The sequence below is a fragment of the Rattus norvegicus genome, chromosome 15 (genome assembly GCF_021556685.1).
Source record: "Rattus norvegicus strain SHRSP/BbbUtx chromosome 15, alternate assembly SHRSP_T2T, whole genome shotgun sequence".
Lineage (NCBI taxonomy): Eukaryota > Metazoa > Chordata > Mammalia > Rodentia > Muridae > Rattus > Rattus norvegicus.
The window spans coordinates 21,963,093-21,989,813 of NC_141548.1; the positions used below are offsets into that span (position 1 = coordinate 21,963,093).

Sequence of the window (26,721 nt, forward strand, 5' to 3'; positions counted from 1 at the left end):
TTATTTTTATTCTCCTCTCTCTCTCTCTCTCTCTCTCTCTCTCTCTCTGTGTGTGTGTGTGTGTGTGTGTGTGTGTGTGCACTTGTGTACATGATTGCCACTGTGTACTATGTAGCAAAGTGTAACTTTTGGGAGGAGTTCTCTCCTTTGGACCTGATTCCAGGGATCACACTCAAGTCACCAGGCTTGGTGGCAATCTCCTTTCCTGATGAGCTTGTTGGTCCAGTCTGAGCTTTCACTGATCCCTTAGCCCCTCCCTCACCACCAACCACAAGAAAGCAATCTCTGCAGTGTTACTTTTGGTCCTATGTGACTTTCTTATGTCCCAACAACTAAACATTTTAATTAGAATTCAACATAGTAACTAAATTGCTGAATTTAATAGGAATTACAGAATGTGGGCTTTTCTGATTCTGTCTTGCTTTCCATATTCTTAATTAACAGTCTTCTATACATAGAACAGTCATCATTTGGACCTTTTTGGTTTCCTTAAGATACATTTTTAAAAAGCTTCGATGTTTAATTTGCTCCTCAAATACCAATTTTCAAACTAGGAAGTGAGTGTTCTATGAACTTCAAATGAGAACCCACTCAATAGATTTTTTAAAAACGCTTTGGAGTCATTCAAAAGCTGTTTCTACCTCCTTCTTTGCAGGCCTCAGAATTCCTGGGAGGCCTTTTGTTTATTAATGAGAAAGCAGACTATGGTGGAGCAGTGGATGCACTGACACTGTCTCTCCTCTTGCTGTGCCATCCATGCAGATGCCTGAAGCCTTGGAGGAGCTGAATGGTAGAGTTTCCTGTGTCTTCCAGAGGAGAAGGAAACACCATCCAGAATCCAGCTTGCATGTGTGGGGGCCGGAGGACAACCTTGGTTGTTACTCTACAGGTGCCGTCCACCATTTTTATAAACCGGGAGTTTTCATTGCCTCGGAATAGGACAGGTCAGCTGGGCTGGCTGGCTAGGGAGGACATGGAGTCTCTGTCTCCCCAGCAAAGGTGTGTGCCACCAAACCAGGTTTCTTTATTGTTGTTGTTTTAATTGGCTTCTTTTGTTTGGACTGAAGTTTATCGTCTGGGTTTCTGGCTCCATGGTTTCCATGTGAGCAGGAGAGGCCATAAAATGTCTGACTGACTGTGTGTTGTGTATGATTGTCCTTGAGTCTGGTATAAAAGTGAACCAGAATGTTGCTTTCTGGCTTAGTCTTCCTTGGTCACACTCAAGGCTTAAGAGGAACTTCTTGAAGGTTTAGTCACACAACAAACGTTGTATAATTCTCTAAGTCCCTGACTCTGACATCTGAGATGACTAAGAATTTACTTCCTTTCATTTTCCCCGATTTAGGTACAGTCTGGATTAGGTAGATGAAATGTGGAATAAATTACTAATACTAAAATGATTGTGTCCTTAAATTTATTAGGGCCAAACTATTGGAAAAGGCTGGATCTGGTGCAAATATTGAGACTTTTCCTTGCCTGTGATAGCCCAAAATTAGGCAGCCAATCCACAGAGGGCAGCATTTCTCCGGCTATTGAGGGCCACAGGTCCCTCTGTCTGCTGAGCCATTCTCTAGGGATTAGGGGTGACACTATTTTACTGTACTGTAGAGAAATGCCGTGAGGCAACTGTTCCTAGTTTTCCAGAGGCAGGGCACCCTAGGATGGTTCGCTCACTCTCACCACACTGAGATACAGAGGAGGTGAACGTCCTCAAGCAGAGGATCCTGGTGCTCTGTCTGCCAAGGAAGCTGCAAACCTGAGGACGTGGACTTCATGGTCATTTTCTCACGAGAAAGTAACTTTCTTTATAGCTTAATTAGACAGAAGCACCTCTAACACGTCTAAGAGTTGGATAGCTGACATGTTTCTCATTCTGCAAGGTGGTTTGGGTCACTAAGATCCAAGATATGCTATGGCTAGGGAAACAGCTTCTGGAGAGACTAGAAACAGTGGGAAACTTTTATCCTGCTTTGTCTTTAACAGAAATGAAACTGAATAAACTGTGCCTTGGCTGACTGGGCGGTGTACCCCGTGTCCAGGTTAATATGACCCTCACCTGGTACCTCAATGTACCAGACTGTAGCAGTGAATTAATTAAACAGCTTTGGCTCCTTAGTGCAGTCATGGCACCTGCCCAAGAGTTCTCTGATTTTGAGAATGAAACACACACACACACAGGCACACACACAATCAATGTCTGGACATTTCTAATCCTCCTGACAGCTACCATACACCTCCCTTCCACCCAGCATCCCAGGATTAATACCTTTTATATCTATGTTTTATCTTTGCTGCCTGTTACCTTCTGGGAAACACCCCACTCCCCCAATAGGGTCCTATTCCCTTCCACCTACATTGTAGGCTGCTTTCTCTTCTGTAGCTCTTAAATCTGACCCTTCTAACTCTGGATCATGGTGATTCTCTTCATCCTCCACTCCCTCCCAATCCCTTGCCCTGTCCTTATGTCTTTCTGTCCAAACATTGGCAATGGCAACTTGAAGCCCTCAGGGACCCTCAGGTCTGGAAGTACAACTTTTTGGGAGCCAAAATAAGACAATATGAACACTGGATATTGATACCTTACACATACATTCTTGATATTGTATAAATCAACTATCTTTAAGAATATGGAAATTTGATCCTCCATACTACGGAGGGTAAACATCATGAAGACAATGGCAGACATTTTGCCCATGGACTCCGTTCATATGTTTCTGGACAAAACTTAGTCACATGCAAACTCTTGGTTTGAGAGGCACCTAGGAAATATAATTCATAGTTGTCAACTCTGTGCTCTATTGAAGATGTAGGAAATGGGAAGGGAAGCTAGAAAATAACAGTACAGACTCTCTCAAAATTCTATGAGGCCTGTGGGTTTGTATTTCCAGGGACCCTGGAGGCCTGCTGAAACCAGAGACCCAGGAGGCACACCCTAAACAGAGATAGTACTACCTGACTCCCAGGAGATCAGCTGTTGCCCAGCTCATAGAGCTCTACATTCCTCCAATGAGGCTGGATCCAGTCAGAGACACTCATGACAGTTAACATCAGAGATAACCATTTGGGGAGAGGCAAACCATAAACAACAGAACCCAATGCAAAATCTGCTGCTCACTCAGAGGACCTATAGGGCTCTTAACAATCATCTATAACAGGATATCTCGTGCCATCCTCTAGCCACTGAGAGAACTGCATGCAGAGGGACCACAGACAAAAGTCAGCCAAAGAACAATTCACCAATATAAATAAAAATGAATACATTTCTCTTTCAGAAAGGCATACGACCGTATGATCAAGGCAAACAACACCGAAAATGGGGACAGTGTGGCCCACGTCCCTTGACCCTTACACTAAACTGATCATACAGTTATACAGGTCGAACAATTAACATTCAGATTACAGTGAATATGTATCCCATTTGTCCTCATTGATCTGGATCACCCCATCCAGGATGATTTTACAAGTTCCATTCATTGTCCTGAAAATTGCATGCTTTCCTTTTTCCTTTTGTAGTTATTGATCAGCAATCCAGTCTGGAAATGCACCATGCTTTCTTTATGCACTCATCTCGTAAGGGACCACTTGAATATTTCCAAATTCTGAATATTATAAGAGAGCTGCACTGAACATGGTGGAGAAAGGGTGTCTATACTAGGATGAGTCAACATTAGGATATGTGCCTTGGTGTTGTGTCTTGAGGTTTACCCATTACCACCTTCCTGAAGAAACTGCATTCTGATTTCCAAAGTTGCTACAGAAATTTGCATTGCAAATCTACAGGAGAATCTCAATGTTCCCCTTGCTCCATACCCAGTAGGAGGGAATTCTCTTATGTGTTACTAAACTAAGTTATGAAAGGTATGAAAAAATATCTCAGAATAATTTTGATTGGCATTTCTGTAGTGTCCAAGTAGGATAAATATTTAATATGAGTTTCTAAGTCATTTAAGTTTCTTCATCTGTGAGTATTATGCTTATATATATAGCCCATTTGATTTACGTTTTTTTAAATATAGTGTTTTAGTTTTTAAAATATGTTTTATATAATCCCATTAGTGAATGTGCACAAGGAAATAATGTTTACCATTTCTGTAAATGGTCATTTAAAAAATTATTAATGACAAATTAGATAATGCTCTCTCAATGAACCCCAGAATTGGCAGACAAGTTGTAAATAATAGAATTCATTACAAAAGTCCAGGACAGGGACTGGAGACATGGCTCATCTGTTTGAGAATTTGAATCCCAGAGGACCTAAGGGGCAATTAACAATTCTCTTGTCACATCGGGTCTGAGTGACATCCACTGCCCTCTGCTGGCTGCTGTCAGAATTGCATGCAAACGAATATGGGGAGGTGGAGGGAGAGGACAGGCACTTGGGGTAGCACCCACATGGAGGTGGGCGTTCTGGGGAGAGAATAGGGGTTTTCTGGGATGAAACTGGAAAGGGGATAATATTTGAAATATAGATAAAAATATCACTACAAATTACAAAAAGAAATAATTCAAAACTGTAAGATCTCCGCCCAAAAGAGGCTATGATATATATCAAAATGAACTCAGCAAAATATCATTATCAATAACAACAAACAAACCAACAACAAAAATAGTAAAAATGTTCATTCCTCTAAAATTGGTGGAATTCATTAAATGTGCAGTCATAGCTGATGCTGTATTTCAAGGAATCCACAGGCATCAAACTCTGTGTGTCCTGAACATTTTATATTCCCATAATGAATGTTTGTATGTCCTCTAATGTATTAGAGAAATACTTCTGTGTTTGTCATTATAAAGGAAGCTAAATTTTCTGTGACCACAGGGATAAAGCAAGGATATTTTTCATCATGAAGGGGGTTCCACAGAGCATGACACACTGTCTACATCGAGAGCACAGTTTCCTGTGCAGCTCTGGCTGGCTGTGAACTGATGGTGAAGCCTACGCTTCATGAGACTTGCAGAAAACCACTGTTGCCTTACACTTGTGCTGTTACAGGAGGAAGAACCACACACGACTCAGGACCGCCTTGTGAGTGAAGGGTTAAAGGTCACATTTTTATTTATAGACAAACATTAATTTATTCAAGAACATTTTAAATTGGGGAGTCAATGAGTTCAATGTATATAGCCTTAGGAATATTAATTAATTAATATTAATTACATACACTAAAGTTAACAAATGAATAACAAAACTTCAAAAAAAAACAAATAAAACCAAATGCATAAAACAACCAAACTTCAAACTAAAAACCAAATATAACAAGTAAATTAGTCAGCATTCAATTAATGCTGATTTTTCAACATGTAACTCCAGCCTGTTGCTGGCCTTGCAAACACAGCAGAACGGCAGGGAAGATGGTAAAAATCTCTTCAAGAGGAATGTCGACCTGCCTCATACGGGGTGGTTGGTTGTTGATGGACAAGTCGTCAAAAGGTTAAACGTGAGGCGTGTTCCATGCCACATCTCAAGGTCTTTCAAATTCAGCCCAAGATTGGAACGGTTACAAGGACTGAGATGCGGGAGGAGTTGTCAATCTTTGCACCCTCAGTGCTCCTGGTGGACAGGTCTGTCTCTGAGAGCTGTAGGCCTGGTCTGGGCCACGGGAAAGCGTCTGCTGGAGTGTTTCATACCTAGGGGTGGAAAAGGCCTGGTGAGGACCTGCCATGTCACTTCTCCCATACACAGCGCACAATTCAGCAGGATAATCCAGGATGATCTTTCATCTGAGGTCATTTTCTCATGCCCAAGACAGAAGGGTAAGAGATCCCACAGGCCTGCATATTTTCCCAGCTTTTAAAACTGCTAAAAATTGAACACTGAACAGCAGATAACTCCAACCGTCCACATACATTTTAATATCATGTAGCAATGTCTCAATGTCAGATGAGGAGAGATGTGAACAACCTAGAAAACAATAGGAAGGCCTTGGGGGCCTGGCCATCACTGAAATGAAGACTATCATTATTCCTCCAGTGCAGGAATATGCCTGGGGTCCACCTGACAACCTTAATATCTGCAAAGACCCAGAGAAACAATATCTCAAGAAGTACATGCACACTGAAGTGATATTATATATGGGAAGAATATACTGCATGGAAATCTTGCCAAGAGAAGGCATTGAACTCTAAAGGAGATACTCATGCAGAAAATAAACTATACCACTCTTTTGTTTATGGGTATCATAAACTATTTGTGGGGAGACTTTAAGGCACTGGGCTCAGATAATACAAGAGAGCTCAGACTGGAGGGATCAGTACACAATAGCCAGAATCTCTATGGATCACATACACTTCATGGATGGAATTTCTTTTAAAATGGACAGGAATAATATTCTGAGCTGCTCCTAGCTGACAGATGCTGAGAACTATGTAGAAAGTCACACATGCAATAAGACAGTTTATAAGTACAGGGAATCTACTTGGGTCCTCTCATCCTGTGCTTTCAAATCATCTCAGTGACACCGAAATGATGCTGCATCTTCTCAGCCACTAAAGTGTATTCCCCTGAAAATCAGGAATTAGAAATGTGACATCTAGGCCTGTTACCCAAGCCTGCTTAGCAAGTTCACAAGGCTGTGCACAGGAGGCAGATTTCAGGCAACAGAGCACTGGGTGGGGGCAGGTGAGCCTCTTCTGTCCTCTGCTCACTGTTTCCCAGTGCATGCAAAGTGAGCTGCATTTTTCAATATGAGGTCCCTTTAGGATACAGTACCTGACAGGGCAGCCAAACTACCAGTACAAAGAGCTAGGAAATCTCCACAACCACAATCCAAGGTAAAACGTGTAATGGGATGCTATCAGATATAATTCGAGTGAGATAAGGCTGACTGATTCAAAGTCAAATGCTGGCAGGTATAATCAAACTCAGCCACAGTCCATGGAAATGCTGGACAACATTGTACCTTTTCACTTTCTGACTGGTGGACTTCTGGATAGTTTTGCTTCATGGCTGCTCTGAGGTGAACCACTACAACACTAATGTGCCACAGTTTCTCTGCTGACACCTACTTCTTGTTCTGGAATCGCTGTGTCAAAGGTTGAACTTTCACAAGAGTTGTGCATGGCTTCTCACAGGGCTACCCATTTGACACCTCCAGCAATGTCTGAGGGTCATCACTTTCTAAACCCTCCTTACAGATGGTTTTCACTCAGATCAAATGATTTTGAATAACAATGGTTAAGAGTGCCACAACCCAACACAGGGTGAGTGCTGTGGACTATTTTGAGCCTAAGTTTCTGTCTGAAGCAAAATGTGATTACACCTCAGCATATCTCCTGGACATCTTCTGCTTGCAGATTCAACTCTAAGCAAATTAATCTTTCAATTAACAAATTGCAGAGCAAACTCCAAAGCCAAGGTATATTCAACCAAGTTTAGGCCAATCTGGGAAGAAAGTGGTGGCAGGTAAAGATTAACATAACCAGGATGTTGAGAAGACACAACAAGCACATGACCTTCCAGTGTTACTGCACACCAAGAGCAAAGAAGGCAGAAGAGCCCTGAGTCAGCAGTTTCCACACTCAGGTACATGGATTTCACACAGCAGCCTCTCCTCACATCCCTGTACCCTATTCCTGAGATTTCTCCAAGTAATGTCAATGTTGATGAATAGTTTTCCCACTGTAATAATTTCAATAGTAATCAAAACCCCATTAAGAACAGTTTAAAACTAATTGGAAACATTGCGTTTCCTCTTCTTCTCTCTTTTACATTTCTATATGTGTACATATAGACTAATACAATATATATAAATATGTCTGTGTTCAGAAACTTGTTGTGTTCACACACACACACATATGCACAAACACACATATACACACACTTCTATATGTAAGCACCCATACCGCAAACACTTAAAACAAGCAACTCCCAATGTAACATATGTACCATAGCCATAACCATGTTCACACATCTGTGCCCAACGACACAAACACACACACACACATACACACACACACAGAGTCAGAGAGAAATGGAGAGGGGGAGGGAGGGAAGGAGGGAGAGAGAGAGAGAGAGAGAGAGAGAGAGAGAGAGAGAGAGAGAACAGAAATCATAAGTGAGAAGCAGAAAATAATGAGGAGGCCATCCTTCTGGAAGCACAGTTGTTGAATACAGATTAGGCAAAGGAAATGTGTCAAGTGAGAGCGTAGACACTGCTGTCCATCCCTTATAGAGTAAACCTGTATGGGGAATGCACTTATTGGGCACACTAGGTTGAGAGAGCTGGAGAAAAATTTCCCTCTAATCCTCACGTATCTCACACAAACCCTCACCCTGAGAGAAGCCTTTCTTACATCCCTGTTCATCCAGTCAGCTCCAGGACATAAGCCACAGGAAAGAACACTAAACCACTGACATAGAACAGGACTGACACACTACTTCTCAAGCTCTGTCACTATGAACCACCATTTGGAAAGGCAGAAGGGACCATTTTCAATGTACAGGGAAAAGAAGAGAAAGTCCACAAGCCCATCATAATTGACAATGAGAGCCATTCTTTTGGCAATTGAACTGAACTCTAATCAGTTCTGTGCACTACAAAGACGGCTACCACATGGCATCCCTCTAGCATAATGGCATGTAAGTGTGCAATGTGTGATCAACAGATCCTCCTTAAGGAAATGCATTTTCTAGTTGAGCAGGAGGATTTGGTTGTCAATCCTCCAGTTTCTTGCATGAAGCTAGAATCACAGAAAGTTTTGTAAATGGGCAAAGAAATGAACAACTGGATGAGACATAGGAGAGTGTCTGGATAAGTTAGAGAATGGTTAAATTGGTTTGACTTGGTTTATGCTGAGATATCAGGAAAACCTGCCCTTGATGTTTCATTCATCCTACCTGAGGCTGCTTGTTACATGGATTTTCATACTGGCTTCCCCACAGAACCTTGTTGTTTCCTTAATGGATTCTTCCAGTGCAATCTGATCCCTTAGAAGCCCTTTGTACTCATTCCATGCTCTCTGGGCCTTGTTCTTCAGCTCAAAACACTCAGTTAGGAGGGGGCAGAAGCTGCGGCTGAGACACAAAGAAAAAATGGTGAATCCCAGCCAGTCTCCAACTTCCTCCCACTTCTCCAAGTCCATTCCTCATCTAGGATCCTGATCAGAAGAGAGCCCCAGATTATAGTCCACATCCACAGTAGCCATGGAGCATAACATAGAGACAGGTCAAATGGAGAAAAGAGCAACATTCCAGAAGACTCAGGGCACTTCTCAAAAACCTGACACCATTGATTCAAGTTTTTCCCAGAAGAGGACTTAATCGTTATGTGTGCTTATATGTCCTTTTTATTAGAATGTCCCTTGGAGGCCAATATTTCTGTGTCCTGTGTGTCCTAGAGCCTTCCTTAGAGACAAGCTTCCTGGTCTGCTTCAAACACTATAAAGCCTGATCCTCACTTTATTTCAAAGATAAGAATGGGCTGACATATGCTTGCCTAGTGCTGGGGTCACAACCTTGTAAGTTACTCACCAGTACCAATCATTTTCCAGTGTAAGGTTTTTACATTTGACCAAAGCGGTATTGATCTGCTCGCTCATTTTCTTCATGTCGTTCATCACTTCCTCGTGCTGCATCATGAGCATCTCGGACTCAAACTTGTTCCTGTGGCAGGGCGTGGTCCAAGGATCAAATAACATTATGAATGAAGGATACAAGAATTACATGAATTTAGACTGAATCCTGAACTACCCCAGCCTAGGACATGCCACACCCTTGCTCCTTGGTACTGGGTCCATTTGGTATTTATTAAGTTTATTATTATGGCCTCGGGGACAGCAGTGCCAGGAAACAAAAGCAGGGAGCTGATTTGATTGAGCTCCCTGACAGGGTTTGAAGGAATAGACTAGCTTGCCAAGAACATTCGAGGGTCCTGTGCCACCATCCAGGCTCCAACTTAAACCCATGAAGCCTATTCTCCTGTTCTTAAGTAACAATTCTCAATCATAGAATCTATTGCTACATGAAAACCCAAAGGAACATGGACAGTATTTACAGGGAAAAGAATTTATAACACACACCAGGAGATTCCCATGTGTGTCCACCTGAGCAGATGTGAAATGTTGTACTGTTCAAAGTGAGGCTCCCAGCCACATCATTATCATGTCCTGGAAATTGACACAGGATAATTCTCAGGCCAAATCAGAACACAGAATACCCAGATCTTAAGTTATACACACAAACGCACTCACACATGCATACACACACACAAACTCACACAAAACTCTCTCTCTCTCTCTCTCTCTCTCTCTCATACAATTAGAATGCCAAATAAATACAAGAATGTGGCATTATCTCAAAATACAATCAATAAAATCTGAGAAAAGCAATCATCCCCTGTTGACAGTGCAGTCAGACATGTGAGGCAGCAAGAGGGATTAGGTCCCTCCAGCTCTTCACAGGACCTATTGAACCCAAAGCACCTCCACGTCAATTACAACAATGACTGCTCATAACCAGAGCACCTAGAAATTCCCACAACCCAACAACTGTCCAGGCTACTTAAACCACACACTGAGAGCTCACACACTACTACCCTCATTCCCAGTATGTAATTGAGGCCACAGGCTATGATTTACGTTTGTAGGAATCAAAATAGCCTGTGCCACCCTCTCATTCCCATCTGATCTTCACATTCTGATGCAATCAGGAAAGTGATTTTGACCATGAGGACACCCTGGAGTTGTAGCCTACTGTGATGTGAGGAAATGTGGATTTAACAGAACTTGCACTGTGACTACCTGTCATTTAAATTCTTTCCTGGGTAATCCGCCAGGATTCTCCTGAGTTCATCTCTCTCCTTTTGCATCTTGTGGAGGGCAATTTTGAGGTTCTCCAAACGCTTCATTCTCTCCTCCTCAACAGGTGTCGTGGAGGGTTGGGATGATGCCTTCTGATCAGACTCTGTAGGTAGATAAACACCAGTAAACAGGCATATATGTGGACATAGTGTTAAGAAAAACTATGCTTACTCTAAAACAGAAGTCTGAGGATGAACAGTTCTACAGATAGAGTGAATCCCTGATGGAGCAAGAAAGCTATCTTTAAGCTGAACTCAGCTCAGTCCCTGTTCCCCACCATCATAGCCATATGGTGACATATGCCATCATAGATATAGACCACACCTACTATAGCCATTCTTCTGCACTGAAATTCTAAAGCTGGCCTAAAGAAGAAGAATTCGAGGACCTTCTAAGCTAATGTATGATGTGAGGCAGGTAAGTCCTTGAGTCCAAACTGTTTAACATCTTGAATCCCTAGTCACGTGTGTTCAAGTACAAAGTAACTGAGACCATGATATATGACCAGGAGAGTATCCCTCTTGGCATCAATTACCCACGTAGTCTACAGGACACAGCTGAGAATGAAGTGCTTCAACAGCCTATCCTGAGAGAGACACTTTGTTATTCTTACAGACACTCATCCTGGTATTCTTTGACACTGCCCATGACACTAAAGAGATCCAAGGAAAGCCCCTTGACATATAACAGTTCTTGGTTCTCTGTCAAACTAATGATCAGAAATTGTTGTGTCTGGGTCTGCCATTTAGGAAAACTGAGGCTCAAAATCATACATCCTACTCCTGGAAGGACCAGCTCAAGCCAACCTCCTCCAGGAAGCTCCCCTTGCCCTGCCCAGTACTCACGTGACCTCCTCAAGGACCTTTCCATTCGTCTTGTTCTCCAACGTGATAGAAGGCTGGCCTCCCTCTGCCTTGGTCTGGTCTCTGCATGGATATGATTGTCCCTCCAAAAGAGACTGAGGATCCTGGAGAACATGCCTCCTTGGGAACCCATTAGGAAATGAAGGGAAATCGCTCAGGCAGTTGGTGTCACCACAACACTGCTGACATCACAGAAGATTCTAGTGTCTCCTGGATACAAGAGAATTTCCAGGGAAGACACTAGCGGTGATGTTACTGGGAAATGCCATAGCTTACTTGCTAACTACCTCTACCCAGACTGACCAGTTTCTGCAGTGGCTTTTCCAGAGACTCACTTTTGAGCGAGGGAACACCCATTCGCACACTCTCCTTCCAGAGCTTCAGAGTTCTCACTGCTTCATTACAGCTCTGTTGCTGAGGAGAGGGAGAGTTGTATCAGGCCTTGAAATGATAGAACATATTTGTTAATAGCCAAAGATCTAAAGACCTTGGATGATGAATATTCTTCTTCCTGAAATGTATAAACCCAGGGTCCAGGGTCCATGTGTGTGACATATAATCCAATTCCCACAGTTTATACTGTTCCCTAGAGGCCAATATTTCTTTTCCTATACCTTTAAATGTATGCAAGTTGGAGAATGTTGTTTCATGGAGTGTGCCTTGGGAGGAGGAATGGTTTCAATATATTCACCCATGTTTTTTCCTGAAATCTCTGTCTTACAATCCCATTTTGTGCAATGGAACCTCACTTTTCCTGGCAACATAGGTGCTCATATCTAGGGCAAACATCAAATTGTAAACTTTCTCTCCATTCTTAAAAGTTAAAATCCCCAAAAGTGAGGGATCTGAGACCCAAGCGAGAGCCATGGAGGGGCAGAATGCAGAGGTGCTGCTGGCCAAGGAAGAGCAGGAGGAAGCAGAGAAGCTGTAGCACATCATGGTGCACAGGAGCTAGAACTGGAGTTTGACCTGGGCAACCTGCTGGCTTCACTCAGAGGACCTACAGGGTGCTTAACCATCATTTATAACTTGGTATCTGGTGCCCTCATCTGGCCCCCTAGGGAACTGCATTCAGAGGAACCACAGACAAAAGTCATCCAAAGAACAATTCACCAAAATAAATAAAAACGAATACATTTTTCTTTCAAAAAGACATACAAATGTATGGGCAAGTCAAACAAAACCCAAGGAAACACAAGAAATGAAATATTTCACAACAACCCAAGAGTGCAAGAAACAGCATAAAAACAATCTCTTAAACCTATAATAATTCTATATGTATTTCTTGAAATAGCAGTTGCAGTAAGCAACCAGGCTGCAATGCTCTTATAAGTTCCATAGCCTCATCAACCCTTCGTAACAATCTCCACCTATTTGATTCTTCCTTAATTACAAATATGTGTGAGTTAGAATCCTGCATCTCTCTGTGATCGAACTGTAAACTGTAGCCAATGTAACACTGGCAATCATTAACCACAATCTTTAAGTTTCCCTTATAACACCTGAGCACAGCCATAACTTTGGAAAGCAAAACTCACCCTCCACCAAACTATCTATCCTCCAAAATCCAGTCTCTCCAAAACAACAAGTCCATTCCTCATGCTATAAAGTATGACGGCCAAGCCTTGCATATGAACGAACGATGCTGCAGGCTCTAATACCCCAACAAAGAGACATTGCCCTAAATTCTTTTATAAGTCCGGTTTCCATGATAAGAGTTATATTCAAATAGTATCCCAATCTAGACCTGTTCCCCTGGGTTGGCTCATGGCACTTGTTGTCTAGAATGACTCCAGTTTTAAGCCAACTTTCTGTTACCAATGTTACAAATTTTTAACCATACCCAATAACTTAAAAGCCAGTAACCTATAGCCAAGACATGTAGAGCGTATTATACATTTAAAACCAAACAGAAAAAAATGAAGTGATTACACATATCTTTAGTATTTAGATCAAACACCATTCTTACTTTTTGTTGCTTTCATTTTTAAAAGAAGTACCTTATTACCTGTTGAATCCAGTAATCACAATCTAAGATTTTTCTAAGAGAAACAGACATCAGATCCATTACCATAGAAGCTTTGAAGCTGCTGGCACCTTGAAGGCCAGCTAGTGTAGACATTTAGCCAGCCCCCTGGGGAGCTTCCCCAGTGGACAGACCTATGCTCCTAGCTACATTCCTCCATTGAGGCCGGATTCAGTCACAGACACGCATGACAGTTAACACCAGAGATAAACAGTTATCTAGGATGCAGGGCTCCAAAGGTCAATTGAAACTGTTTTTATTTATTTGTTTCTTTCTTGAAAGGACTTAAAACTAAATCAAGGGGGGAATCAACCAGCCTTTAAAGTTTTCACCATTTTTTTCTCTTAAACATGAAACACAAAACATTCAAGCAACGAGAAGCAAAAACCCAGACATAAATTGACATCCGTGGACAGCTTGGTGCACCAAGGACAGACAATAGACATAGAGGGAAGGAGCTAGATGGTGTCCCACCAAAAGATCCCAGATATCGTACTTAAAGGACCCAGAACCAGAGATAAGCACTTCTCCAATAGGAGCCAGCAAGGAGCCAGGACGTCTGCCTCCCTCCTTCTGTCCCCAGGAGAGCTCCAAAAAAGCTTAAGCTCATTTTCCTTCTTTCACCAAAGCATCTGTGGAGAGTCCAGAAGGACTGTTTTTCTCTTAAACCCATTTTCTCTCTTGTCTAGGGTATAAACGGTCTCTAGTCAGGGTCAAAAGGCTAAAAGCATCTATGAGAATTGACATCACTTCTTTAGGTTTTAGCATAACTCTAAAAGAACACATACACAAAAAATATCTTATCATCATTACCTTGTCGCTTTTTACAAGGTTTACTCACCACTAGCCCAAATCTTTATTTTTCGTTGCACGTGATTTCAATTCTGGTGGTCCTTCTGGATCTTGATTACTGAGGCCTTTTGTGGCCCATTTTCCCCACTATATCCCTCCTTTTTCACCGGCCGGATTCCTGGGATGATCTCATTGAGTTGTCCTCTCCAATCCCAGTGGAACCTCCATTTGGGACTCCTGCATCATTACCACACTAGAACCGGTCGTGGGCCTGCGAGAAAGCCGTCCAGGCTTTACCGAGATTTCCTTATATACAAGAGGCAAAAGCAGTGGAAAAGTACTAGACACGTCTCAAAGTAGCAGTTGGAAGACCCCAACCAGGAACCAGGTAATAACATCCTGGAAAGTCCCCACCCCAAAACAGGGGCAAGAGCAGCTGCCAAGGTCATCAACAACCTCTGGCCACAGCAGGCTGAAAGGCTCAGCCAGGGGGAAGGGAAACACCCCAAGGTAGGGCCCAACACTTGTGTTTATAGCAAGATAAAAAGAGAGTTTTTTACAGAAAACATCAACCGCAAATCGTATTCAGTAAGTTAGGGTTAGTATTTGGTTTATTTTAGTAGTGGGACACTGTGTGTCATTATTTTCTCATATGTTCACTGAAGTGTCACACCTTACACGGTAAATGTGTTAATGCTGAAAGAAAGGTAGGTTCACAGAGTGCTACACCAATCACAGTACACTAGGCAGGCCATGTTCCCTTTTGTCTTTTATTGGATATTTTTTATGTGCATTTCAAATGTTATTCCCTTTCCTGGATCCCCAAACAGAAGTCCCCTATCGAATCCCCCTTCCATTCTTCTCTAAGGGTTTTCCCTACCCGTCTGCCCACCTTCCTCCCCCCATATTCCCCTACACTGGAAGGTCCAGCCTTGGCAGGACCAAGGGCTTCTCCTTCCATCGGTGCCCAACAAGGCCATCCTCTGCTACATATGCAGCTGGAGCCCTGGGTCAGTCCATGTACAGTCTTTGGGTAGTGGTTTAATCCCTGAAAGCTCTTGGTTGGCATTGTTGTTCTTATGGGGTTGCAAGCCCTTTCAGCTCTTTGAATCTTTTCTCTAATTCCCCAACGGGGATCCTGCTTTCAGCTCAGTGGTTTGCTGCTAGCGTTGGCCTCTGTATTTGACATGCTCTGGCTGTGCCTCTCAGGAGACAGCTACATCTGACTCCTGTCAGCATGTACTTCTTAGCTTTATCAATCTTATCTAGTTTTGGTGGTCATATATATGGGCTGTATACCAATGTGAGGCAGTCTCTGCTCCAAACTTTGCTTCCATACCCCCTCCTATGAATGCTTTTGTTCCCCCGTTTAAGAAAGAGTGAAGCACGTGCACTTTGGTTGTCCTTTTTGAGACTCATGTTGTCTGTGGATTGTAGCTTGTATGATTTAAGCTTTTGGGCTAATATCCACTTATCAGTGAGTGAATACCATGTTTGTTTTCCTGTGATTGGGTTACCTCACTCAGGATGATATTTTCTAGTTCAATCCATTTGCCTATGAGTTTCATGAAATCATCGTTTTTGATAGCTGAGTAGTAGTCCATTGTGTAGATGTACCACATTTCCCTTATCTATTCCTCTGTTGAAGGGGATCTGGGTTCTTTCCAGCTTCTGGCTATTATAAATAAGGCTGCTGTGAACATAGTGGAGCATGTGTCCTTCTTGCATGTTGGAGCAACTTTTGGGAATGTGCCCAGGAGTGATATAGCTGGGTCCTCAGGTACTGCAATGTCCAATTTTCTGAGGAACCTCCAAACTGATTTTCAGAATGGTTGTACCAGTTTGGAATCCCACCAACAATGGAGGGGTGGTCCTCTTTCTCCACATCCTCACCAGCATCTGTTGCCATCTGAGTTTTTGGTCTTAGCCATTCTGACTGGTGTGAGGTGGAACTCAGGGTTGTTTTGATTTGCATTTCCCTGATGACTAAAGATGTTGAGCATTTCTTTAGGTGCTTCTCAGGAATTCGATATTCCTCAGCTGGGAATTCTTTGTTTAGCTTTGTACCCCATTTTTAATAGGGTTCTTTGGCTCTCTGCAGTCTAACTTGTTGAGTTCTTTATAGATTTTGGATACGAGCCCTGTATCAAATAAATTGGTAAAGAATCTTTTCCTAATGTGTTGGTTGCCATTTTGTCCTAATCACAGTGTCCTTTGCCTTACAGAAACTCTGCAGTTTTATGAGATCCCGTTTGTTGATTCTTGATCGTAGAGCATAATCCATTGGTGTTTCGTTCAGGAAATTATACCTATTGCCCATGTGATCGAAATTCTTCTTCTCGGTTTCTTCTAAATAGTAAGCAGAACTTACACTATGACTTCTGCAGTTGATGGTTTCTGCACAAAACATTGTGTTTTTTCCTATATAGAAATGGCCTCAGTCTGAGATATGTAAAGTTACCTGAAAAGGGGAATAAGATGAGGAACGCTCTCCTGGTTACTGGCACAGAGAGGGCCACACAGGCTTGCTCAGTTCATTGTATTTTCTCTAGCATCTATGATACATTAATTTGAGCAATAACAAATTATACTGCACTCTCTGAAATGTAGTAGTGATGATATGGTAAAATAATGATGTAGGGTTTAACCCTAACATCGCTCATCAAACCCTGTTGTTCTCTGGGAGGAAGTTTGTGGAGTCTGCCAAGGAGCCAAGGTGGGTGCCTGGGAGGAGAGATAAACCTCTATGAGTGTCCTGGTGGGGAGTGGGAGCTCCAGTTGATGTCTCCCTATACTCCCCTGGGTTGGTCTTCTTCTGCTGGTTCACACCCCTCACCCCCTCACTGGTAAAGCTGCTCTGGCCCTCCCCTCCCCCTCCATCTCTCATGGTGAATGGGCTGAGCTCCCAGTGTTGGCCTCCTTTTCATCCTGCTGATGCTGGCTGCAGTCCTGTGTCCTGTTCCCCATTGATACACTCTCTCCTGCCTGCTGCAGGAGACGAAACATTTTGTTAAAGGCTCAGAAAATTTCTCTTCTTTTTAGTATTGTTTTCATTGGTGTGTGTGTCTGTGTGTGTGTGTGTGTGTGTGTGTGCATGCACACAGGTGCACTCGTGTGCAGGAGAGAGGACAACCTTGAGTGTCACGTTAGGGATGCCATCTACATGGTCTCCTGCTGGCTTAGAATTTACTTGCCACATAGTCTAGACTGCTGGCCAGAAAGTCCTAGGGAACTCACTGCCTCTCTTGGTTTTGTCTTTTTGTTTTTGATTTTGTTTTTTGTTGTTTTCAACATGAGTTCTGCGAATCCACCTCCGGTCCTAATGCTAGCAAAGCACGTTCTTTACCGGTTGACCCCTTTCCTCAGTTCTATAGATTATTTATTTATTTATTTACTTATTTATTTATCTGTTTTTGAGGCAGGGTCTCAATGTGTAGCCCTAGCTTTCTTGGAATCTGCAGTGTAGACTGGGCTATCCTCAGATCCACAGAGATCCACCTGCTTTTGTCTCCTGAGTGCCGGGATTAAAGTTGTGTACCACCTGGCATGTCCACTTACAAGCCGTTTTTCTTTTTTTATCATATCCAGATTATTTTTAAATTATGTCTGCGCATATAAGTTCTAGCCTTTTATCCTTTGCTTAACTCTGTGTCATAACTCACAGAGCCAGCAGTGAGCCTGCAATGCAGCAGATGTGTGAGCCTCCTTTCTCTGAGGTGACTTGTGGGCCAGCCGGATGCTGCAGGGTTCATTAACTTGGACAGGGATTGCATGAATACAGTGAGTGGTTACACACACTTTGCAGTAACATTTCTTTCATGATCCTATGGATGAAAATGTTTGGAGACATATAGAAGTTCTATGATTGGAACCAAATCATCTGTCTGTAAAGCCTCAAAAATGTTTTGTACACTCTCCCTCCAGATTAGAGACTTAGAGGCCTCCTATGGGCAGGGCTACTTTGTTGGGAGGGTTAAAAGGACGACAGTTTATGTTATGGAACTGGTTACATAGTTTAACTGAACTTGACTTAACTTTGTACATGGTATCTGTGTATAATTTCACATTTTTTCTAGATTTCCCAGTTCTGGTGAGTCATGATTTTTTAATTTCCTCATTTTCTGTTGGTATTTTTCCCCTTTCATTACAGATTGTGTTACTTTGGATACAATCGCTGTGACTTTGAATTAGTTTGTCTAAAGGTTTCTCTATCTTACTGAGGTTTTCAAAGAACCGGTTCTTGGTTTTCTTGATTCTTTGTATCTTTCTCTGTGTTTCTATTTCTTTTTCTTAATCTTTAGTACTGCATAACATTTTCTTTTAAAATACAGTCTCTTCTGAGGCAGACAGACCATAACTACAGAGCATCATCAGACAGGAGATAAACAGGATGTACAAGATACAGCAAAATGAGGTAGAAATGTGTCACAACTGAGAGAGGATCCCAAACCAATGTTAGCAGAGGGAATGGAGGGCCAGTGTGCCCTCCCCTGTGCTCTATCCCTGGATTCTTTGCTATGACCCCAACATTGCTAGGGCTCAACCTGCCCTGCCATTCTGCCCTGCCATCCTGCCCCATGCTCGTGGGGTAGGTGCTGCCGCTGGGGACTAACTATCTTCTTGTGAAAAGCTTCCAAACCTGGAAACAGAAAGAGCCCAGCAAAGGAAGTGTGGGGACCTTAGGTACTGGTCCATTATCTCTTACCTAGCCCCTTGTGGTGCTGCTGCCTGAAAGGACAGCTGGGTTCCCAACCTCACTTCCCTGCCCTGGTATCCCCACCCCCACCCTGAGATCTTAGAGATTCCCCTATTCTGTGCCCCATGGAGGGTCATCTGCAGCATCACTCGAGGCTACTTTGAGGTATCCAGTCCTGCACTTGGTTGGCTGGCTCCAAGGAGCGGCTTGCAGAGAACAAACATGAAGGGGACACAGCAACTCCCCTGTTCACCCTCCTCTGCTCACATCTGCCCTCAGCACTCGGCCCCTGCCATGTCTCTCATGGCAGCCTCAGCATCCAGAAAATGAAGGGACCTAGGAGCTGTAGGGGCAAAGCAGGGAGGTTAAGGTGGGACAAAGATGGGGGGAGGGGTCCTTTCTTGCACCAAAGATTGTGAAATGGCCTGAGGGGCCAAGGAGGTGAAGCCTTGTCAAGAGAAGGAGCAGGAGGGATGTGGTTTGCAGAGAAGGGCTCTGGACCAGAATCATAGGAAAACACCCAGTTCCCTTCAGGCCCTCCAGGTCTAGCCAGACCCAGCACTCCACGGGGACAAGTAGACATTCCCCACACAGAGACACAGAAACCTTTCCAGGGCACTGCTCTGCCTTGTCACAGGTGGCCTGGGTCCTAGTATTCAATAGTTTGCCCAGCCAGACTTGTGGCCAGACCACATTCATGCCTGAGGAAATCCTCTTAGCTTTTTATTGAGCATCTCTGACAGAACCTACTTTCAGTCACATAGCCTGAGAACCTTCTGCCTGGGTCACCTCTAAGGCAGAAAATGGACAAGAGTACCCCAACTCTCTGGAAGGTTTGCAGACCACTGGAAGCTGAGGACTGGGGCCCAAGGTGGAGAATGGCAAGAAAGCAGCAAGCCCCTTCCTCTGGGGCCTCTGACCCATCCTCACCTCTTGCTTGCAAGCTAGTCCTGGGGAGGAAGCTCTTAGATACATTGTTTCTATCCCTGGAACAGCAGTATGGGGCTCATGTCTGGTCTTCCTCATTAGCCAAAACCTCTCTTGTCTGGGAGAATCTACTCCCCAGGGACAGGACTTGGGGTAATAGGAGAGCAGTCAAACTCAAACACTCTTTCTGAGGTCAGTTTCTTCCTGAATTGTCAAAATAAAACAAAACACATCAAATACAAAATACATATTACAAAAATAAGAGACCTAAATTATTAAGCAACCTGCATTTCTGGGACTTCCCCTCAAAAAAAAAAAATGAACAAACCAAAGAGCAAAACAAAAGCCTTCTTTGGGTAGTTTTTATCCTTGTCCCACCCCTAAGACCCCAAGATTTCAGGTGGGTAGGGTACAGAGGAGGCCTGGGGCTACCTGGTCCACCTTTCTCAGCCTCCAGGCCAAAAGAACTTCTGTCAAGAGTCTCTGCAGTGTTAGTCATAACAATGAGGGAGGGTGGGTTAAAGCACAGCATCAGGGAGACACAGGGTGAGGCAGAGACAGAAGCAGAGGGTGATAGATGGGGGTGGGAAGGAGGAGCTGAAAAGGAAGGGGTAAGTGACAACACCCTGAGGAGGAAACTAGGCCAGTACTGAGAAAGTAGAATGGGAAAGGAGGGTGTGGTCCAGAGGACAAGAGACAGAGGTTAAGGAGAGAGAGCAGGAGTTCCTTAGGCCCCGATGCCAACTCACGTCAGGTGTGTCTGGTCTGCTGAGCAGAGATGGCGAACCTCCGGTCCACAATAAATAGGAAAAACTTGAGTCCACCGACGCTTACGGCATCAATCTGCAGGCATTTTCCTTCCCATTAAAAACAAATCCACCAGGAGAGCATTTCTTCTCCCACCCCACATTCATCACTCCTTTGGCCAAAGACATCTCCACCTCAGTCCCCCCACACCCCAGGCAGACTTGACTTCCTCTGCCACCCTCAGTGTCAGGACCCATACAGTTTGTCCCACTCAAATAACGAATACAGCTCCTTGGGAGGAGCCCGAGGGCCCACCTTGGCTAGAGCAGCCTCCATGTCTTTGTAGGAGAGGGACCTGTGCACTCTGGAGAGGCTGGCCTGGGCTGCTGCCTGCTGACACAACTGCCCCAGCTCACCCCAAAGAAGCCCTGGGAGCCCTTCACTAAGAGGCCAGCTCCAGCTCCCTCGAGCACAGCAAAGGCTGCCTGCAGGAGGTGCACACCCTGACAGGGCAGGAGGCTGCCAGGCCCTTTCCCATAGGCGCAGCAGCGTGGCACCAAGCTGGGTGGCAAGGCAGTGCCCCAGCAGCGCCTTGCATCAGCCGCGGGGCCTGAAGAACAGCACCATCCGCGGAGGGCGCCCTGACCCGCCATGTCTAACCAATGCACCAGGCGCCCACAGTCCACCATCCTGCCACTCTCCAGCTCCAGCGCCCCGGGTCCACTCCTTTGGCGGGCTCCCCTGACAGCTCCAGGAAGCCTCTGTGCCTGGCAGGAACATGCTCTGCAAACTTGTCACAGGGCTCCAGCTGCGGGTTGTAGGCGGGGGAGCCCGGAACCTTGAGAGCACCCCTGCTGCCATCCTCTGTCGCCCCGGGTGGCTTAGCTTTCTCCCAACACTGGACATCTTCTGAGGTGGACTAGTACCCGTACTTGCAGAAGCGGGTCTCCGCGCCCTCGTCCACCCCCTTGTGCTTCAGCAACACTCCATGGGCTGGAAGCCGTAGGGCGTGGACTGGGGTGGCATGGGCACAGGCAGGGACGTGGGCCTTGCCCAGAGGGTAAGTAGGGCGTGAGCAGCAAGGCGGGTGGTGCGAGTGCGCGTCTTAGCTGGGCTAAGCAGCATAGCTGGCCAACAGGTAGTTAGTTGTAGAGTGGCGCTGAGGGCCCATAGCTGGTTGGCACCACTGGAGGTAGGAGTGCAGCCCGGAGCCCTGTGCTTGTCTGAGCACCTTTCCAGGATGCCAGGTTCCCGCTTCCGTGGCATGCGGGTATGATTATGATAACCTGCCCAAGACATCCGTTGTCATAGCATTTTATAATGAAGCCTGGTCCACACTCCTTCGGACAGTTTACAGTATTCTCGAGACTTCCCCTGACATCCTGCTGGAGGAGGTCATTCTGGTAGATGACTACAGCAACAGAGATCACCTGAAGGAGCCCCTGGCAAGAGCTGTCACAGCTGCCCAAGGTGTGCCTGATCCATGCTAGCAAGAGAGGGCCTAGTGCAAGCCGGCTACTGGGAGCCTCTGCGGCCAGGGGGGAAGTACTGAGGTTTCTGGACTGTCACTGTGACTGTCATGAGGGGTGGCTGGAGTCCCTGCTGCAGAGGATCCACGAGAAGGAGTCGGCCGTGGTGTGCCCCGTTATCGATGTCATTGACTGGAACACCTCTGAGTACCTGGGCAACTCCGGAGAGCCCCAGATTGGAGGCTTTGACTGGCGCCTAGTATTCACGTGGCACGTGGTCCCTTGGCGGGAGCGGAAGTTGATGCGGACTCCTATTGACATTATCAGGTCTCCAACTATGGCTGGGGGACCGTTTGTTGTGAGTAAGAGATATTTTGAATACCTGGGGTCTTATGATACCGGAATGGAAGTCTGGGGAGGAGAAAACCTTGAATTCTCCTTTAGGATCTGGTAATGTGGTGACTCTCTGGAAACACACCCTTACTCCCACGTGGGCCACGTCTTCCCTAAGCAAGCTCCCTATTCACGCAGCAAGGCTCTAGCCAACAGTGTCCGAGCTGCAGAAGTGTGGACGGATGAACTTAAAGAACTCTACCACCCCCGAAATCCCCAGCCCGCCTGGAACCCTCTGGGGAGCTGACAGAGAGAAAGAAGCTTCAGCCCAAGCTCCAGTGTGAAGACTTAAAGCGGTTCCTGGCTACACTGTACCCAGAACTGCATGTGCCAGAGGACAGGCCTGGTTTCTTCGGGAAGCTTGAGAACAGAGGACTACGGGGGTACTGCCTGGACTATAATCCTCCCAGTGAAAACAATGTGGAAGGCCACCAGGTCCTTTTGTACCTCTGCCACGGGATGGGTCAGAACCAGTTTTTCGAGTGTACATCCCGGCAAGAAATACGGTATAACACCCGCCAGCCCCAGGTCTGCATAGCAGTGGAGGAAGGGAAGGATCCTTATCCCGGATCTCTGGAAAGATACCGTTCCAGAGAATCAAGAGTTCATCCTACAGGAGGACGGCACGTTAGTCTACAGGCAGAGCGGGAAATGTGTGGAGGCCACAGAGGAGGAGTTCAACTCTGCCTTTGCTCCGAACTTGCGAGACTGTAGCAACTCAGACAGCCAGAGGTGGTTCTTCAAGGAGCGCATGTCATAGTGCACGGCCTTGTCAGGGAAGGAGCCCACCGCGGCCGGGGGCTGTGTGCCCAGTGAGAGGGACAAAGTACGTGGTTGTCATCTGTGAATGTGTTGGACTCCACAACAATGTGAATTATATTTGTACAGATTTGGAAAACTTTAAAAATGTCTTCCAGTATCCCGTTTTCTAAGGGCCGTCCTAAGATGCTGCCTTTGGTATTTGGGAAGCTTAATGCACGATGTGCATTTTACCCATGGTGCCTTTTATTCTCATTAGCAGAAAGGGGAAATATTTTACTTTGTTACTTACGAAGCTTCCCGGGTGTTTAGTATACTTGACACAAACTGGTAATACCTCAAATGTCGACTGGTAATACCTCAATGTCATCAAGTTAGAGTTCTCTCAGGGGGATGAGATGGACACTAGAAATACTGTCTTGATTTCGTTTGGTGTGAGTGGGTGGGACAGTCTAGATTTATACAAGAAAGAATGCTTTTTGCTTATGTGCTGATGCCACAGTCAAACCTCCATCATAACGCTCAGACTGACCCAAACAGGCTCACCATCTCTGAAAGCTCAAAGAAAGAATATGGTTTGCCAAGGTCCTACAAACTTGCGAGTGTACATTTCCAGCAATGTCTATGGGAGGATGTCTAGTGACTTAGGAGGACTTAACTACTGTGACTGGAAAAAGCATTTATATCATTTCTAGTTTTTAATCAACAAATGACAGTTCCAGGGAGAAACGTAATGTTCTACATGAAACTCAACTTTAAAGTTTTTCCCTAAATACTATTTGATTGTTTAATATATTATCTATAATAGTATTTGGTAATAGATATAATTATTAAAATAGTATCTGATTATTGAGAGTTTGTCATGAGGCAGCTGCTGTGGCCATGCTGGACAATCCTGATGTCTCAGTGGCTCTAGATCAGCTACAGTGACCTGAGGGTGTGGGTCTCTGGCTAGAGTGCCTGCCTACCACGTATGAAGCCCTGGGTTAAGTTCCCAGAACCCCATTTACAGAAATCAGCTTGTCTGCACACCCCTAATCCCTGCACTTGGGAAGTGGAGGCATGGGAATCAGAAGTTTAGGGTTATCACTGTCCACACAGAGAGTTTGAGGTGAGGCTGCGCTACATGAGACCCTGTCTCAGGACAACATCAGTCAGAAGGTAGACTGCGGACCTTATTTTTGTCCCGGTCAATTGCGAAAACACAAGTGTGATTGATTAAAAGTGTCACTGCATTTCTCAAAAAAAAAAAAAATCTTGGCATAACTCGAACCGAGCAAGTGAAAAACCATATGGCAAGAAATAGAAGTCTCTTAGGAATGCAATGAAAGAGGACCTCAGAGGATGGGAGGTTTCCTGTGTTCAGGGATCATCGTGAAGGAACATGGTTAAAAAAAGGTCATCTAAAAAAAAACAGTCTCCAGATTAAAAAATCTCCATCAAAATGCAACTCAATTCTTCACAAAAAAAAAAGAAAAAGAAAAAGAAAGAAAGAACAGCCCAAACAATTCTCAACAATATAAGAACTTCGGCGCAAATCGCCATTCCGGCAGGAAGATGTACTGCAGAGAAACAGTGAGAAAAAGCTTAGTGGTGATGGTAACACAGACAGGTGGAGGAGTGAACTAGAATTGAAGACCCTTAAATAAACCCACACACCTATGATCACTTGATCTTTGACGATGATTCCAAAACAACTGAATGGAAAACAGAAAGCATTTTAAGAATGACGCTACCTTCAGTGGTGGTCTGCATGTAGCAGAGTGCAAATTGATCCATTTCTATTTCTTTCTACAAATTTCAAGTCCAAGTGGATCAAGGACATTAACATAAACCCAGATCTGCAGAAGCTAATAGAAGGGAAAGTGTTGGACAGTGCCTAGAACACATTTGCACATTGATAATATATTTATGTTTTCAACAGAGATTTTGACATATGTCTCCATAAGGACCAGATATACATTGTCTGTTACTTAGATTAACTGAAGATTGAACTCCATAAGTTTTGTGACTCATTTTTATTGAAATTTCACATAGATGAACCCAATCGATATTTTATCTTCTGTCCTTGCACCCATAATAAATCTTTAGTTACCTCGATAAAAATTTTGAAAAAATAATTTGTATTTCTACTCCATTAGGCTTCAGTTCACTGCCTCAAATGACTCTCAATATCAGCTGTCCCTCTCTATGTTCCCTCCACTGCCACCCTCGCCCTGTCTCTTCACATTCAACATTCCTGTCCTGACACTGTCCCTCAGCATCCATGAGTGAATTTGTACTTCCCTAAATGGGGACAGTCTGGCCAACATCCCTAGACCCTCACACTCAACTGATCACACAGTCACACAGATTGAAGAATTAACATTCAGATTAAAGTGAATACGAATCCCATTTGTCCTCATTGATCTGGATTACCACATCCAGGATGATTTTACAATATCCATTCATTGTCCTGAAAATTACATGCTTTCCTTTTTCCTTTTTGTAGTTATTGATCAGCAATCTAGTCTGGAAATGCACCATTCTTTCTTTATGCACTCATCTCGTAAGGGACCACTTGAATATTTCCAAATTCTGAATATTATAAGAGAGCTTCACTGAACATGGTGGAGAAAGGGTGTGTATACTAGGATGAGTCAACATTAGGATATATGCCTTGGTGTTGTGTCTTGAGGTTTACCCATTACCACCTTCCTGAAGAAACTGCATTCTGATTTCCAAAGTTGCTACAGAAATTTGCATTGCAAATCTACAGGAGACTCTCAATGTTCCCCTTGCTCCATACCCAGTAGGAGGGAATTCTCTTATGTGTTACTAAACTAAGTTATGAAAGGTATGAAACAATATCTCAGAATAATTTTGATTGGCATTTCTGTAGTGTCCAAGGATAATAAATATTTAATATGAGTTTCTAAGTCATTTAAGTTTCTTCAACTGTATTATGCTTATGTATATAGCCCATTTGAATTACGTTTTTTTAAATATAGTGTTTTAGTTTTTCAAATCTGTTTCAAATATAAGCCCATTAGTGAATGTGCACAGGGAAATAATGTTTAACAATTTCTGTAAATGGTCATTAAAAAAAATCATTAATGACAAATTAGAAAATGCTCTCTCAATGAACTCACAGAATTGGCAGACAAGTTGTAAATAATAGAATTCATTACAAAAGTCCAGGACAGGGACTGGAGACATGGCTCATCTGTTTCAGAATTTGAATCCCAGAGGACCTAAGGGGCAATTAACAAT

The 26,721-nt window shown here is 44.1% G+C and overlaps 1 protein-coding gene and 1 pseudogene across 1 annotated transcript; one reads left to right on the top strand and one right to left on the bottom strand.

Moving 5' to 3' along the window:
- Window positions 1-5,026: 5,026 nt before the first annotated feature.
- Window positions 5,027-21,537, bottom strand: LOC148000892 (uncharacterized). Its single transcript, XM_087586746.1, has 6 exons — window positions 21,265-21,537; window positions 11,996-12,074; window positions 10,738-10,900; window positions 9,470-9,601; window positions 8,837-9,013; window positions 5,027-5,902 (listed from the first exon to the last, which is right to left on the bottom strand). The coding sequence occupies exons 1-6, from the start codon at window positions 21,535-21,537 to the stop codon at window positions 5,878-5,880; spliced, it is 849 nt and encodes a 282-aa protein (XP_087442872.1). The 3' UTR covers window positions 5,027-5,877.
- A 335-nt stretch (window positions 21,538-21,872) lies between these two features.
- On the top strand, window positions 21,873-23,470 carry LOC148000893 (polypeptide N-acetylgalactosaminyltransferase 12 pseudogene; annotated as a pseudogene).
- Window positions 23,471-26,721: the final 3,251 nt, after the last annotated feature.

Excerpts from the sequence above, each read along its gene's own strand:
- LOC148000892 (XM_087586746.1), bottom strand. The coding sequence starts at position 21,537 with ATGGTGGACTGTGGGCGCCTGGTGCATTGGTTAGACATGGCGGGTCAG. Across the intron at positions 12,075-21,264 it reads GCTCCCAGGGCTTCTTTGGG|CAACAGAGCTGTAATGAAGC; the intron begins GTGAGCTGGGGC and ends CCCTCTCCTCAG. Across the intron at positions 10,901-11,995 it reads GGGTGTTCCCTCGCTCAAAA|AGTCTGATCAGAAGGCATCA; the intron begins GTGAGTCTCTGG and ends ATCTACCTACAG.